The sequence below is a fragment of the Mytilus edulis genome, chromosome 2 (assembly GCF_963676685.1).
Source record: "Mytilus edulis chromosome 2, xbMytEdul2.2, whole genome shotgun sequence".
Classification (NCBI taxonomy): Eukaryota; Metazoa; Mollusca; class Bivalvia; order Mytilida; family Mytilidae; genus Mytilus; species Mytilus edulis.
Genome location: NC_092345.1, coordinates 34,135,338 through 34,153,199, shown reverse-complemented (window position 1 = coordinate 34,153,199; position 17,862 = coordinate 34,135,338). Strand labels below are relative to the sequence as shown.

At 31.4% G+C, this 17,862-nt stretch overlaps 2 protein-coding genes across 2 annotated transcripts in view; both read right to left on the bottom strand.

Annotated features, from left to right (window-relative positions):
• Nucleotides 1–1,189: 1,189 nt before the first annotated feature.
• LOC139510546 (uncharacterized) lies at nt 1,190–4,831 on the bottom strand. Its single transcript, XM_071297111.1, has 3 exons — nt 4,552–4,831; nt 3,577–3,681; nt 1,190–2,809 (listed from the first exon to the last, which is right to left on the bottom strand). The coding sequence occupies exons 1-3, from the start codon at nt 4,795–4,797 to the stop codon at nt 2,180–2,182; spliced, it is 981 nt and encodes a 326-aa protein (XP_071153212.1). The 5' UTR covers nt 4,798–4,831; the 3' UTR covers nt 1,190–2,179.
• An 8,779-nt stretch (nt 4,832–13,610) lies between these two features.
• The window catches only part of LOC139512046 (reticulocyte-binding protein 2-like), a 39,134-nt gene continuing 34,882 nt past the window's right edge, over nt 13,611–17,862 (bottom strand). The window contains exons 8-10 of the mRNA XM_071299362.1: nt 16,167–17,357; nt 15,538–15,678; nt 13,611–15,134 (exon numbers count right to left, since the gene is read on the bottom strand). Of these exons, the coding sequence (XP_071155463.1) occupies nt 14,785–15,134; nt 15,538–15,678; nt 16,167–17,357 (1,682 nt within the window). The 3' untranslated portion in view covers nt 13,611–14,784. The remainder of the gene's footprint in view (nt 15,135–15,537; nt 15,679–16,166; nt 17,358–17,862) is intronic.

The window sequence follows — 17,862 nt, the reverse complement described above, 5'->3', positions numbered from 1 at the left end:
AAAAACTACACAAGTTTGAGAACATATAAACTCAGCTGTGTATAAGTTAATAAGATCCAAAGGTGAAATAAACAAGATAGTTCATGTCGCAAGAAGTAGATATCTAAAATTAGTATGCATAATGCAGCCACATTGTGATCGTCGACATATAATGGTAAAAGTTAATGGTAAAAAAAAAATGAAGTCCAGTTGAATAAATTGAATAATAGCACTGTAAAACTCCATCAACTAGTCAGGCTGCTATGAACCAAGAAACTGATTATACAAAGACCATGCAATTGGCTAATTACACACAGATTGGGTACATCTAACATCCAGGGGGAGGAGACTGACCTACTGACCCTCAAATAATATACTGTTTATTGTGTAATCAGTATTAAAGAGATCTGGTATCATATTCTGCTTTCCTCTCCTACAGTGATTGTTTGTGACATGAATCTGATTAAGAAAAGATTTGTGTGCCTCCTAGTGAGATTCCAATTGTAACTTCAAAGTGTCAAATGTTAGACTAATTAACCTCAAGATATAACAAGTGGTCTGTGTATGTTAATTAATTGCATCCATGATGTCAGCATCTTTATCATAAAATTAATTACTTGTAAACTGAAATGCTTTTCTGTTTGTATAAACAATACTTATATTACATATAAGTAAATATTACGCTCAATAAATCAAGGAATTTAAAATATCAACCTGTAGATATTTATGACAATCAAAGTGTTACTTTTTAAAAAGCTTTATCACATTTAGAAAAACCAATAACAGCAATTATGAACATAATACATAACCCGAATAATTCAGTCGTTATATTCCGCTGATCTACGAAGGCTACATTGTCTCTTGTGGGAGAAAATCGGACACGGAAAGGGCTTGAATTATTCGAGTTACATAATACAATGATAATTTATGCAATGACTATTGATTGTCCTTTGATATGTACAAAGGGAGATAATCAATCAAAAATGCATTTTCAAAAACATTAGAAAAATATCAATTGTTCTTCAAATTCAGCAGTTTGCTCTTGATATATAATTAGTAAATCTATCTATATTTTCCTTTGTTTCATAGAGTAAAACATAAAATAAAAGCATACCAAGGTGTTATAAGAGAGTTTTTAGACAAACAAATTTATGGTTTATATCTATGATTCTGTTGAAAAATGTAAAAAATTGCAATTTCTTACAACAACAATTTTTAAAATATCATTCTCTACAAATATTTAGTTTTAAAGTGTATATTTGTCTAGGAGGTGTCATTACATAACACATAACAGTGACAATAAGTATATATTGATATCTATATGACCAAGGGGGAGAATCCAAAGTTATAAAAATACACTTTATAGATAATTAAAGCTGTTATATTTTTATACTACTTTAGTATCTAGAATTTAACCATCATTTTACAGAAATTAAAAATTGTGCTAATATACCTGCTTCTGTATTCTATAAAATATTTCCATATCGTTGTATTTTTGTCACCTTTAGGAATAGTGAAAGTTCAATGTTTTTTTAGTCTAAAGAAAAGCTGGTGTTTACACAAAAATTATACATAATTTCTAAGACAATCAAGCATAGTCTAACATAGTCAAACTGAAATGTAAAGTTCAGGCTTGATTAAAGGACCAAACACCGAAGAATACAACCTTACAAAAACTAACAATTTTGTAACAACTTCATGTCACTGTAAGGCAAAACAAACATTAATGCTGTTTCCTGCTTCCAAGTTGAAATAGTGGGATGGGTAGGGATTTATTGTATTCTTTTAACTGAAATACAAGTGAAATAATAGAACTGATGATACTCAAAACCAATACCAAAAGAGCACCACTGGGCCTTTTGGTGTCAGAAAAAAAACCCACCTAGATACATCATTTCATTTGATAATTTTCTAATTTGTTGATGCGAGATTAGAATACATCTCAAAATGTGTTTTAATAGTGCTTAGACACATTCCAATTTAGTTTGCATACTTATAACATTTATTTTCCCTTTTAAAAATATATTTAATATAGCTAAATGATGTTAACAGAATGAAAAAAAGTCATCTTTATTTTTGAAGCATTAACCAAAATTAGTGTAGGCGGGCCTGAAACAGTGACTGTTTGAGGAGGCAGGAAACAGACGAATATGTTTTTTGTCCTTGTATGTTCAAATATGATTTGGCAAATTAATTCATATTAAACAGAAAAAGAAGCAACAATTTCAGAAGATAATGTCCGCAACTGATCTTGTTGTTCCAAGAATTCAATGTTTGAAAGTACTTCGTTTAAGTCGGCATCATCTACTTCATCTGCATCATCATTACTGTCACCTTTTACTAGTTTTTCCACTAAACCAGTTGTTTTCTTAGAAGTAAAGTTTCCAAATAAGCTTCGGACCTGATTAGTTGACAACCATTCTTTTGGTGTTAACAATTTACAGCCATCAGGACTTCTTTCTTTTTTCAAGCGATCACGTATATCTTCATAACAAGGTCTTTTTCCTGTGTGTTCTCCTTGCTCAAAAATAGTATATAAGAATTCCTTTAACTTTTTTGAGAATCTTACTACTTTTTTGGGCCGTTTCAAACCCCAACCTTCATGTATTACATCTTCATTGGCATTATTTTCAAATTCACTATTGGCAGAAAAAAAGTTTCCATTTAATGAATTGCACTTGTCTATCCACATCTGTTTTACTGAATCAGTGGCTGGTCGTTTAATGAAGTCATGTTTTCCTGTGAGAATATGCTGTTCCAAACCTCTTCCAGTCAGAAACTCTTTTGTACATCCTGGCTCTGTGCATTGGAATCCAACACACTCAACATCCTACATGTAATTATAAACAATTGAAGAATTAACATATTTTCTTTAAACAAATTTCACATATATATACAATTCTTTTCTGGTTAAATTTTACAAAATGTTCCACAAAGGTGCTCCTTTAGGGTCGAAACTGAGAAAAGAAATAGTTAAATTGCACATCTAACTATAAATGAGGGACCTATTGGCTTACTTCCATTTAATTGCCCTTGTTTTATGGGTGTGTAATCACACATCTATAGCAGCACAAACAATGATAGAAGAAATAGCAAACTTGACCCTAATGGTAAAAATTTCGGATTTGTGGTTATCATGGTTGGGAAAGGTGCAACTGAACAAATAAATAGTTTCTTTCATTACAGGATTGTTTTATTGCATTTCTTTATATTATGAATTATGTACAGAGTCAGACATTCAACTTCAAAGTTTATTCTTCATAAAGAAAGAAATTGCTTATTCAGAGATACTATATTTACATGCTGCCATGACAATCATAAAATGTAATGAAGGTAATGGAAATTATCAAGAATAAAACTTTAGAAATATTTAATTTCAAAGCTTACAATTAATGTTAATTATATATAATTATTGATTATCATTGGTCATGTCAACGAGATTACCTTTCTTGCTTCAGCTGGTATGGCGAAAGTGAGAAAAGCTATGAGTTGAGATGATCAAAGATAACCTGTTTATTGCTATTTTACCTATGACGACCTTCATTGATCAAACAAACTCTTAATACTGAAAATAACAATAATAACTATTTAACTTACCAGCTGATCATTTACTGAGTTTTGAACTACTTCTTGCTGTTCCGCATTTGTTTTCAGTGATACATGACCAGGTCTGGTTAATACATTTGGGAATGGTTTGATGATCTGAAATATATTATACATATATATACATGTACGTATGCATCAAGGAAAAATAAACTATTATTATACAATCCGGCAATTCATTTTATAAAGAATACCGAGGGCCCTCATGGGGTTTTTGATTATGTGATTACTTGGCCGTTTTTTTAATGATTATTTGATTATTAAGCCAAATATTTCATGATTATTTGATTACCTAGGACTGTATTTTTAGTTTATGATTATTTGATTACTAAAGATAAGCAAATATTTAATGATTATGTGATTATATTGGCAAAAAAATGGTGATTATGTGATTACTAGGACCCCCCCCCCCCCCCCATGAGGGGCCTCAATACCGTATGAATAATATTTGAAGCTATTTGCATATTATACAAATTTTAATGTAGTTTCCTGTTACATGTGTTACCCTAGACTGAGTATATATGACAAATATTAGGATATTTGATTTCTTGTTATATCATGTATATGTGGATGTATTTTTGCTTTTTTTTGTATTTATTGAGAAAAGGAGCCTTTTAAAAATGAAAAACATGATTTCACATGATACATTTCTACAAATCATGAAATCTACATGAAGCAGTACAGGACACCTAAGGGTTAACATGCATAATTTTTGAAGACAGTCACAAAAACAAAGATGCACATTTCCTAGAAGTCTAAAATAATGAGCTCCAGAATTGTTCTTTGAAAACCATTCAGTGATTAAGAGGAGTTGCAGATACTAGTAAGGTAATTGTAGGACCAATGTGAGAATGCAAATTGAGTAATTAATTTAAACCAATGTGTCCACCCTCCAACCATTACCAACAGAAGCAACATAATAAATGTGGTATTACAAAAATGTATGCATAACATGTATAAGTTATGTACCTGAAAATGTTTAAGCTCATTAAGTTCTGCAATGTTCAGGTCTGCATTTTTCAGGAACTTCCCCGTGCCTACATTGTACGCTCTTTTGGCATAAATTCCATCTTCTTTGAATTCAAAATTGTTCATGTAGCTAATTCCTGGGATTTTCACTGTTTTCTTGGCAAGTGTCTCTTGCTTAAAGCTTACAGATATGACAGAAGAATATGTTCCTCTCAGGCCACCATAGCAGTCCAGTGCAGTTTTCATGTCACATGGACCTAATATGTCATTACCTTCATCGGCAAATGAGGCCCCTCATGGGGGGTCCTAGTAATCACATAATCACCATTTTTTTGCCAATATAATCACATAATCATTAAATATTTGCTTATCTTTAGTAATCAAATAATCATAAACTAAAAATACAGTCCTAGGTAATCAAATAATCATGAAATATTTGGCTTAATAATCAAATAATCATTAAAAAAACGGCCAAGTAATCACATAATCAAAAACCCCATGAGGGCCCTCGCAAATCTAAGCATATGCAGTTTACTGTGTGATGTTTTACTGTCACAAAGATCTTTGCCTGATTGGGCCTCGCTGAAGTTATACTGCATAATCTTAATACTTGGTTCTGATTGTATATAAGCAAGTAAGTGTCCATTGTGATAACACCCTGCATTGTCACTTTTGATAAAGGCTTTTATGATGTGGGGAAAGGATGTCTGCATGGTATCCAAAGTATTATTTAAAATGCATGCAACAGAGTACCATCCCTGTATTCCATCCTCTAAGATGTGAATGTAGCAATGTAGTTTTAATTCGTCAAGTTCTTTTATGACTGCACAAGTGAAGTGCCACGAGATTCCCTTTTTGCCCAAGAATTCTGTCTGTTTCTCTCTATGAAGAAAAGGAATAAACTTCATAGCCCAGTCCATTATTATCAGTGTTTCGTTGGGCTGAAGATTACAAAGGATGCCTTGCTTTGCACCTTCTTGGTGAACAGTGCGCACACAATGGGAGTGCCATTCATGTAACATTTTGTCAGCAAGGGAAATTTCATGTTCCATTTCTTCTCTAATATCAATTGGAACTTGCGGTTCCACTTCCCTATATGCAACAAGCACATTTTCCGCAATTTGCGTAATTTGTGTACAGATATCGCAATGCCCACTGTGCTCATGATTACAACTTCCACAAAAATCTTTATCTGATATCAGAGATGGGTCCGATTACTTTCAATGTAATTGATTAAATTACAATTACTTTGTCATTTGTACGATTAAATTAAATTAATGATTACATCATTTCTGAAAGTATCTGATTAAATTAATGATTACATTGGCAAAGTAATCATGATTACATCTGATTACAATGAATTTAAAAACAAAACATTTTGAATGATGTGGATGAATAAAAGTTTAATATAACTTTTTTGAGAACGTATTTTATTTGGTTCAATTATAAAATGATAACTTCAAATTAAACGTCATCTATTTAAATAAACACCAAATTTCACTACATATATATACATTACACTTTATCACCAATGATCTCTAAATTATTTTGAATTAAATTTTATAAAGATATATCATAATCAAGAGTTTTTTTGTTTGTCTTCTTACCTCTTTCATAATTTATTTGTATTCCAAGTTGCAATTTATGGAAGTTTAAATATGGATGAAATAAAGTAACATTTGTACCAGTTAAAACTATGTTAAATTTTAATAGAAATGTTTAATCAAATTGTAAACAATATGTATTAAAGTATTAAAAACCATTGCATTTTACACGTCCAGTCCAAATACAAAAAAAAGTTTAAACAACATATTTGTCCAAGTTTTAATTTAGTTTGTGCTAATTAGATAAATTTTCATGTCTGATTTATCTTTTCTCATATATATTTCCCTACAGCTATATATACTCAATTGGTAATTGCAATAAAAACAAACCTTAATTAGTCTCCTACCTGTCAATTCAAAGTTGACAAAAATTAACAAAAGATTATAATTCAGGGTTAAAGAAAAGTATTACTTGAGTATGTAACAGTTATTATCAAATATTAATATGAAGATCAATATAAAACGATGAATATACATGTATTTACAATATCTTTTACCAAGATAAAAGGTTTATAATTGTATTATATGTCTCTGCTTAGGCTAATGATGACTTTTTAATACTGTAACAGTTTATTTTTTAATGAAGTAGACAAGCTTAAAGTAACCAAACCATTTTAGTATGTTAAAAAATTATCAAATATGAACAAAGGGATTCATTTAATGACCAAAAACACAATTTTAGATTTTTTTCATTGTAATCAGAATGTAATCAAAAAGTAATCATGATTACAGGGTATTTTGAAAAGTAATTGATTAAATTAAATTACATGTAATCAGATTTTTGGCTGATTAATGATTACACTGATTACTTGAAAAATTGTAATCAATTACAGATGATTAACGATTACAATTACAATTACCCCAAGTCTGTCTGATATGTCACTTAGAGCATATGTAGAACAATGAAGAGCTATATTTGTCTCTGTGCTTATGTGTCCTTTTACCTCAAACTTCAAATGCTGATTAACTCTTTGTAAATGAGAAGAAATGTCCTTTACTGTTGAAGATGGAAGTCCAAAAGTATTACATTTTCTGAGTATCTTTTCCAGCATCTCAATAGATTTCATGCCATCAGCAATGGTGTTGTCCAGACCTCGTAGGCTTGTTTTTTGCGAAGCTGCGCAAACTTTGAGAATTTTGAATAATGTTGCTCTACTCAATTTGTCAAAACTACTTGATTTACAGAATTCTGTATATAAGTATATAATTCTTGTTGAAATTACTGTCCATACAACTTTTGGAATTTTGATTTCAACGCCATCTGACATCTTAATGAGCTTAGAGCCAAAACCAATAATCTGACAAAATGAAGGAGTTGAAATAAATTCTAAAAAGTGTGAAATTTTTGTTATTGTAAGTCTATCCCTGTAGATTTTGCTACTTTGAACATCACATCCTGGTCCTGATAAAACTGCATGTCGTTTTGCTTTGTCTATTTTTGCTATAGTTAGACCTGGTATTAAGGCTTTCAATTCTTCTTCTGAGTAATTGTTGACAAAAATTGATAGAATCTGAATTTGTGTACTTGACTGATTACAGAGTAAATAAGACTGAATAATTGTTTCCATCATCAAGTCTTTGTCTGCTAACTTTTGTGGTGACAATGATTTCACAATATCAAGTAATAGAGTATCTACTTGACCTGGTGCAATACAAGACAGTACATGTTTGATGGCATCACATGAGATACAGTATTTTTTTGAACTTTTATTAGCGAATTCCAATCTGAAGAAACCGTTGATCGAATAGGCTCATACTGCTTTCCAATTAGTTCTTTCATAACAGCATTGAAATGATCTTTTGTTGTCATTTGGTCAGCATACCAATCTGAGCCTTGAGTAGATTCTTCAGTTTGGAACGTCTCTGACTGAGATTTTTCCTGTGAAGCTGAAATAAAACAAAATTATCTTATCTAAAAAAAAATTAATACGGTTACATGTTTAATCATAAATTTCTCTTTTTAGACAGTAACAGAAGTCAAGCCTGAATTGGTAACTTGACTCAAGAAGCCCATTTATGAATGTCTGCAAGCTGAATTTCTCTTAATCATGCATATATTGTTCAAATCTGAGCCAATTTTGACTTGAAAATAAAGCTGCTTTGCTACATAGATGCTTACAAGTACAATGTCATGTAGAAAACATCATGCCTTAATGTAACCAAAAAATTGTTCTGGTTTGACATCTGTTTTGCCAGAACAAATTTCATAGGAAATATGTTCCACCAGAATTTATATCACAGAAAATATGTTCCATTCGTTTAAAATTTGTTCCGGAACTAATTTTATGACCAAAAGTGAAATAAGTTCTGGATCAAAAATTATAGCTCCATGAACTTTGTTCTAATTAAGAATTAAGAGTTTTCAAAATGTTAAAAAAGTTTCTGTGATATTATCTTAAATAACATGTACATATTTCATGGAAATCAATGAATAAGTTCCGCTCAAACCTTTTTTCACAGACAATAAGAACCTTTGCAACATATTGCACAGTAAAACATTTTCTTGTTACACTTAAATTATAATACAAGCTAAATGCTGTAATGAGTGTGCTTGCATGGGATAAATTTGAAGTTGAATGCATAATTTGTATGTATGTTTTATGTGGTATTCCTCCTTTGTTTTTGTTAGCTGTCATGGTCCCGTGTTCTAGTAATAAATGTACATAGGTTATGGCACAGTTTCATCAGATTGTGCCTTTTGATACAATTGATCAGTCACTTTAAGTTAATATGTTCATCCTTAATTATACCTTTTTTCTGAATTCCTTAATTATACCTTTTTTCTGAATTCCTTAATTATACCTTTTTTCTGAATGATTTATGTGGAGCCTTCGACTTTTGTTGAAAAAGCAAGACATAGTGATCCTACATTCCGTCAGCGTTTGAAATTTTAAAAACTTTCATAAACTAGCCTTGATTTCTACCAAACTTTGGCAGAAGCTTGTTTATGATCATAAGATATTATCCAGAAGTAAATGTTTAAAAACAAAATCCTGTTTATCCATATTTTACTTATAAAATGGACCTTGTTTTTCTGTCAGAAAACATTACATTCACTTGGTGGTTAAAGTTCTTAAAATTAAAAAAAAATTCTTAAACTTTTATTGGTTGATTAAGATCCAGTGGCAAATATTTCATGAATGTTTATGGGGAAAATTTCTGCTTTGCAGTTTTTCTTACTTCCTAACTAATGAAGTTATTAAGCATTTTAGTTTATATTATATTATATACCCATTTTTATTTAAATGCATCAACACTGATATCCCTGTTATAAAATAAAAAAACCTTATATTTTGGTAGTTGTATGAAAATTAATTTCTTAATTAATGCAGTCTTTACATACTAATACTAACATAGTTCGAAAACACAACCTGCAGCAAGACTTTGTTCTTCAACATTTGTAACCGTTTCTGTTATGTTATATCCATGTTGGCCTTGTGTAACTGAATCATCTGGAAACGAACAAACGTTAAATATTTAAAAAAAAAACTTTCAAAAGTTTATGTGCATCATGTGTATATAGGCCAAATTTGCAAAATTTCATTCACATTTGGAAGGGTTGTTCATGTTCTTAAACCCTTGACCTCAATTTAACCTTTAACCCATGGAAAAATGGATACTAATACTAGAGGCATTCATTTTAAGTAAGGATAATGTTTTTATGTTGTACTGTTACACCACTGTTCCATGTAAGGAAAGGGTTGGGATCCCGCTAACATATTTAAACCCGTCACATTATGTATGTATGTGCCTATCCCAAGCCAGGAGCCTGTAATGCAGTGATTGCTGTTTGTTGATGTGTAACATATCTGTTTTTCATCTAATTTTAAACATGATCCGAAATTAGGTGGTAAGTTTTCTTTTTTTCTTTTTTTGGGATTTGTTTATATGGTCTAAGAACTTACACATTTGAAATTGGACATTTACCATACATGCATAGGTTCAGCATATGGTGAACCCATAAATCAAGCAAATTTTCATATTGAACCATTTGGGTCTTAATTTGGACCAATTTGAAAACCAGGCTGTTATCAAAATACACAGTAAGAATCAGCATATCAAAGAAACTCAATACATGTAATTCAATAATTGTTGAAATCAAACACAGTTAAATTTTGGATCCTTTAATCCTGAATGCTCACCAATTTAAAACAAGGCCAAAAATTAAAACATCTGAATATGCATTTACATAAGGCATATTAAAGAACCCCAACAATTCAATTTTTGACGTAAATCAACCAAAGTTTAATTGTGGACCCTTTTAGAACTCAAAATGGACCACTTCAAATTTAAATTAGTCAAGAATTAAGCAATACATGTATAAACAAAGTTATAGTACCTTTTGGACCTCAATGCAGATCGAAGTTATGAAAGGGGACCTCAAAATCTAAAGAAATATATACATAGCTTGATTAATATTAACGAAAAAAAATCAGGACTATGGATTTAACCATATTGAAATTAGTGATGAAATAAGCAAGTTCAAACAAAATATTTTAAATGAATTGTTTCTGGCCCCCTTTTGGCCCTTTTTTTCCCCACATCACACCCCAATTCAATCCCATGCAACCTTCATTGTGGTTTAACTTCTAATATATTCATGGGCCTATAATCAAGTTATTGTCTGAAATCAAATTCATTGGACACCGTCATCCTCATACCTTTATGTAGCCGAAAATATTTATGGGTCATATAATTTATAAAAATTACTTACATAAAGTACAATTGCCATGTTGTATACATGTTGAGTCATATTCTGTAAGAGATAGCTGACACACTCTGTTTATGCTTAGACAAATCTTTTTGGCTGGTGGGTTATCTACAATTAATGAAACATAAAATAATCAGTTACCTTTTAAATCTTAGTCTGATATTCAATAAAGGGAGAACCCAATATATAATATAGGGAGTACAAAATGGAAGGGTTTTCACTAAGGGAATTTGAAGACTCATAATATTTGGCCATGGTGAGTCCAACAGTGAGAAGATGGATTATTAATGCTACATCATTTATAAACTAAAGTCCAAATACAAGATATACATGTAGCAAAGGCATGACATCAAGTTTTTCCTTAGTCAAAACCATGAATGGTCCAAACAAAGTTAATTGATTTGATTTATTATTTGACAAACCATTTTCTTCAACTGTATGCTTAGGCTCACTGTTGAAAGTGTCATTGTGACTTAATGAACAACAGATGAAGAACAGCAATAACCACGCTGTTCCTTTACTTTCAAAATGGGGTTTATAGTTGTGCATGTATTGATTTTGTCACATTGTGTCATGGGTGGATATTATATTTCACATGTTACTACATAATACAGATCAAATTAGATATTGGGTGGCGTCACTTTTACCGCTTTGAAGAATGCCCCTTTATAAACATAAAAACTTGCTGCATTTTTCGTTTCTGTTCTCTCAACTTATGTATAAAAAGAAGATGTGGTATGATTGCCAATGAGACAACTGTCCACAAGAGACCAAAATGACACAGACATTAACAACTATAGGTCACTGTACAGCCTTCAACAATGAGCAAAGCCCACACCGCATAGTCAGCTATAAAAGGCCCCGATAAAACAATGTAAAACAATTCAAACGAGAAAACTAACAGCCTTATTTATATAAAAAAAAGTGAATGAAAAACAAATATGTAACATATAAACAAACGACAACCACTAAATTACTCCTTTGCCCCTTTTTGAATAAAAAAAAAAAATTCTCATTTCCGTTCTTTTGCTTTAATTACTCAACCAAATGTTATGAAACTAAGTATACACAATACTAAGATCAAGTACAAATTTAAAAATGAATAGTACTGAAAAATATGATCTAGAACAACCTCAGAGGTAAAAACAATCACCAAAGTTGCATGCGAATCGGTCAAAGCGTTTTTGAGTTATTGCCCGACATGTCAACGGTATACCATAAAAACTATATACCTTCGAACGTGTGTAAAATTACATCAAATCATTCCTTTTTGAGTGTTTTATTTAAAGCCTATGGAAGCTCTCTGCATATATTGAAAGGGATGAACATTCAACTTGGTTAAGTTGAGGAATAAAATGTTCCAAAACTTAGTAAACTGAGATTTAACTTTAGGTGGTACCAAACACCTCTTTGGCTGCATTAATTTTCATAAAATTTAGATTTTTTTCTTTTGCTCTTCTTTCAAAAAACTTAAACCACACATTTTTTTACGATAAATTTTCATTGGATATATATAGCTGTATGGCAAACACAAATTTTGCTCATTGAGATGCTTAATATTTCTTAAACAATAGAATGTGATTAGAAGGTTCGGCTGATCTTATCAGGGTTGTGTGCCACTTTAATAATCTCCATATGTACATTGGGGAAATAGTGTTCAAAATCAACTTTTTGGGGTTGTCTTCCTTGTAGATTGGTATTTTTGTAAATCATTATTTGTATACCCTATAAATGTTGGTTGTTATCTTATTGGTATCTGTTTAGGTTGCTTGTCTTGTGTTTTTTGTTAAGGCAAATGATCTTGATGTTTAAGGGAGGCAGAACGTGGATGCTCAGATAAAACTTGATTAATTACGCATAATATTGTGCCTGCACATCCTAGCAAGTCAGGCTATCTGGAAAATGTGTTCGTTCAAAGTTATCTGGAATATGTCTTAGTTTCGAGGCTATCTGGAAGATGTGTTTGTTTCATGGCCATAATTAAATATGTGTTTGTTTAAAGGCTATCTGGAATATATATTTCTTTCTAGGCTATCTGATATATACGTTTGTTTCAAGGCTATTTGGAATATTTTTTTCCCAAGGCTATCTAAAATATGTGTTGCTTCAATGCTATCTTGAATATGTGTTTGTTTCATGGATATAATCGAATTATGTGTTTGTTTCAAGGCTATCTGCATTGATCTGGAATATGTGTTTGTTTGAAGGCTATCTGGAATATGCGTTTGTTTCAAGACTATCTGCATTGATCTGGAATATGTGTTTGTTTGAAGGCTATCTGGAATATGCGTTTGTTTCAAGACTATCTGCATTGATCTGGAATATGTGTTTGTTTGAAGGCTATCTGGAATATGCGTTTGTTTCAAGGCTATCTGCATTGATCTGGAATATGTGTTTGTTTGAAGGCTATCTGGAATATGCGTTTGTTTCAAGACTATCTGGAATATGTGTCTGTTTCAAGGCTATCTGGAATATGTGTTTATTTCAAGACTATCTGGATTATGTGTTTGTTTCAAGTTTATCTGGAATATGTGTTGGTATCAAGGCTATCTGTAATATGTGTTTGTGTCAAGGCTATCTGGAATATGTATTTGTTCACGCTATCTGGAATATGTGTATGTTCCAAGACTATCTGTAATATGTGTTTTGTTCAGAGACTATATGGAATATGTGTATGTTCCAATGCTATCTGGAATATGTGTTTGTTTCAATCAATAGCCTTTTAAAAAATAGTGAACAGAGCATTTTTTTCAAAGAAGAAATTTTTATTTTTAACATTAATAAAAAAAATAGTATTTTTTTTCAATAACATACAACACAAAAAATATACAAGCTTTATTGTCTCACTTTCTCACAACATAATAAAGAAATAAATTTATCAAATCATAACAAATATTGCTAAGGATGATACAAAACAATACAATGGTTTTATAAACACAGGTGAAAACTCACAGGGGTGGACCCAGCCATATTTAAAAGAGGAGTTCCAAACCCAGGATTAATGGGGAGTGGGGGGTTTCCATCTATATGTCCCCATTCCAATGAATTGCTTGTCAAAATAAAAGGGGGGGGGTTACAAATCCCCCCCCCCAAATATGGATCTGGCACTGACTCATCATAACAATACATGCTAACATGGCATTAAAGTGAATAACTAACCTGACAGAAATAAATTAAAATAACTTGTAATTGCACAACCTTTAAAATAATTTCTAAAATAGATGCATATAAATATATATATTATCAAATTAATAAAATTACAACAAAAATTCAATATACAATATGGTAATAAAATGAAGACACAATTCTTTAAGTACCATTCTATAATAACACAGTGTATAATGTTAAATTTTTATACCAAATATATAGAGATCATGGATTTTGAAAAAAGAGGGCCAGAATTAACAATTTATTTAGGGCCATAAAAGGGGGAGGGGCTTTGCATTTGATTTCCCCTCTCATATAGTGCATCCTGCAGAAGAAAACACAGTTGCACTAGTATTTGCAACTATTTAGAAATATAACATGCCCTGTTTTATTTTTATGTTTAATTTGCCAATAATTTTTTGGCCTCTGAAATTTATTAGATTTTCAGGAGATTGCAGGAATTTTAGCTAAATATTCTATTCCCATTTTCCACCCTCATAAATGTCTATAAAGAAAATAGACAAATTAACAATTAAATTGTTGATAAAATCATGGAATTCAACAGAATTGTAAAATATTTCTTGTACATGCCAAAAATACTATGAATTAAGAAGCCTAATGCATATTGTTTTCAATTTATATATATTCATTCAACATAACACATATTTTGAATTATACACACAAGTTTAAAGAATATCAAATTATACTGTCTATAAATGAAAGCACTATGGTAACCTTAAGAGTGTCAAATTGTTGTGATTATCGATGCTATTAGGAAGCTGCCTCCTCATTATTGACCATTGTCACTTGTGAAATGGCAGATTTCAATACTTCCTTTTCTACACTTTTATTTTCAGAAATCCAGGATGAAAACAAATTTTGAATTAATTTCCCAAGAGTTGCTTCCTCGCCATTCTTAATTTTCCATTTATACAGTATTTGACAGCACAAGTCAGTTTGTTGTCCTGTCTGTATCTCCTCGACATCCATCTGATTCATGTTGAAATGGATTGCTACACTGTTGACACATTCTGAATGAATAGCTTTACTCAGAAGTAAAAGATCCTGGTCTTGTAACTGTTTATATCGATGGTTCTGCCATTCGTTTCCAATCCACTCATCTAAAACAAGGTGGATAATATACAAGAGGAATTCCTAAACTATAGATAATGCAAAAGTAGCTGTGTAGACAGAAATAATATTATACAGTCATTCTTTAAATAAATCAATTCCAATCCCCCTTTAGTATAGAGCTACGGGTTCATATACAATAAATACATAATTTTTTTACAAGAATCACATCAACATATACTTTCTACCCCCCCCCCCCCCCCCCCTTTTTTTTTTAAATCCTGGATCTACACCTTCTTACTTTTATTATTTAGGTGTTTCAAGTCAGTATAGCCTTCAAACAGGCGACTACTAACAAAATCAACTATGATGTTATAGATACGTAAAATTATCACAGTTCTGTTTAGCTATACAATAAAGAACATATCACATAATGAATTTATTACATCTTACCAATAGAAATTTGCCCTGCAGACACTAGTCGTGTGCGTCCAGGACTCCTCTGAAGTGTAATCATTTCTCCATCTTTTGCATGCAAATTGTGATTCTCTGCAGCAGCATTACCTGTGCTTGAATGGCTGTGACTTCCTTGATCTGTATAATAATTGAATATATATAAAAAAAGATATATAAGATTAATTGATTGTTGGTTGTTTAGCACCACTTTTAAGCCTTGCTTTTGGGCTATTTCATTGCAGCCAGTTTTTATTGTTGGAGGAAGCCAGGAGTCCAGGAGAAATTAAACCATCTTCCAGAAAATTTACGATCCTAGTCATCCTGGTCAACATAAAAACAATAAAGATAAACCCATATCAAGTGATATACAGAAGGAATTTTACAGAACCAAATTAGGATTTATTACTATTGTAAACCAACCAATTACTTTTTTTGTTGGGTTGAATTCTCGTACATAATCACTCCAATGTTAAAAGAACTGACCATAAAAGATTGAAAAATATAAAATCAAGGAAAGATGACATAACATTAAAGCTCAACCAATTAATAGTTGAGTAGAGCAAACCACAAAATGATCTAAAAAAGTGTAATCATGTTTGAATAATTATAGAGAAAAGATTACATACCTTGTACTGTACAATTGTCACTTCCATCAGTTTTAATATCTTGAGCAGACTGTTTACCAGTGATGTTGTATCTGTTTGTATCCTCTTGTGGTGATGCAATATCTCGAGCAGACTGGTTACCAGTGATGTTGTATCTGTCTGTATCCTCTTGTGGTGATGCAATATCTCCAGCAGACTGGTTACCAGTGATGTTGTATCTGTCTGTATCCTCTTGTGGTGATGTAATATCTTGAACAGACTGGTTACCAGTGACAATGTATTTGTCTGTATCCTCTTGTGGTGATGTAATAAAAGTTTGGCCAGGAACAGAACTATGTGACATCAGTCTTCTATAATTTGCTGATTCTGGAATGTTGTCTTCACTTTGATCAGTGCAAGCAGTAGCTTTAGAAATGGGAATTTTCGTTTCTGATTTTTCACTGATATTGTCCATCTTGCCTTTCTCAATACCAGTTGATGTTTCTGTTGTTTCTGTATTGCTTGATGTTTTGTCACCAGATATAGCAAGCTTGTGCTGATTAATAGTCTGCTCAAGTTTCAATGCTTCCTCTGGAAATATCTCATTACGAAGTACGATGTACGTTCCAGAAGACATGTTGGCAAACAGATTACCAATATTGACACCATGCTGAAATAGCTTATCTCTAGGAAATGTTCTTTTTTGTTCTTCAGAAAACAGTTCATTATGATAAAAAGATGGGAATCCCCTAATATAAACAAGAACAACATAGGCCACATTATTAAGAATAACTATGCCAGGACTACCAGAAGCTCCACCTACAAAGTCACACTGAATAACCAATCTATCTTTTCTTTCCAGTCCTATGTAACCGTTCTCCTCTCCATACTGTTGACAAAACTTTTCAAGATCTAGCAGCCTTTTCTCTGTGGGTTTCCAAATACCAATACCAGAGTTTACCTCCTTTTTTTTACTTTGATTATGACTTATCAGATAAATTTGTTTATCCCCATCTTTTTCAGAATTAAGTACATGAAACATCTTAAGTGGGGGAGGGAATGGTTTCTTCTCATCAGGTTTCAGCTGTAGAACTGCAACATCCAAACTTTTATCTATTAACAATACTTTTGGTATGACTTTAAACTGACTGGATGATTGTTGGCTAATGTAGTCAAAGTCCACCCTAAATTGGCCCAAGAGTGGTTCAAATAGAATTCCATTCATGTCATCCCCTGAAATATTGATATTAATGGATTAATGCTTAAAGTATAATGCACCAATACATATAAATCAAATCAAATATTTTATTGTCGTTGAAACTTTACAGTTTGTGACCAACATATATTAACACAAAAAACATAATAAACATACACAATGAAAACAGCATCAAAATTTATAACAAACAAGCTGTTAAAGAGTCCCCTGCCCTCAGTTATAATGACTTTTTCAAGAAGGATCCTTACTTATTTGTTTGTAGAGGCATAACAATCAAATCTGCACTTACAGTGTAACCCAACTAATACTTTAGAAATAATTCATGGTAGTCACAGATTTTTTTTATCTAACCATGAATGGTTCAATTTGGGCATCTATATTATATCCCTTGTGATATTCAAATTTTATTTTATGAAATTTTTCACTAAGGAAATCCTGGAACTATTATACTTATAATATGATATAGTATAATAGTTTTTGCGATTTTGTCGTTTTAGACTAAAATAATTTAAGTTCTGAAAA

What these genes read in the sequence shown, in the direction of transcription:
- LOC139510546 (XM_071297111.1), bottom strand. Translation starts at nt 4,797, where the DNA reads ATGAAAACTGCACTGGACTGCTATGGTGGCCTGAGAGGAACATATTCT. An exon ending in ATGAGCTTAAACATTTTCAG is followed by an intron (nt 3,682 to 4,551) that starts GTACATAACTTA and finishes AATATATTTCAG; the next exon opens with ATCATCAAACCATTCCCAAA. An exon ending in ACTCAGTAAATGATCAGCTG is followed by an intron (nt 2,810 to 3,576) that starts GTAAGTTAAATA and finishes AATTACATGTAG; the next exon opens with GATGTTGAGTGTGTTGGATT.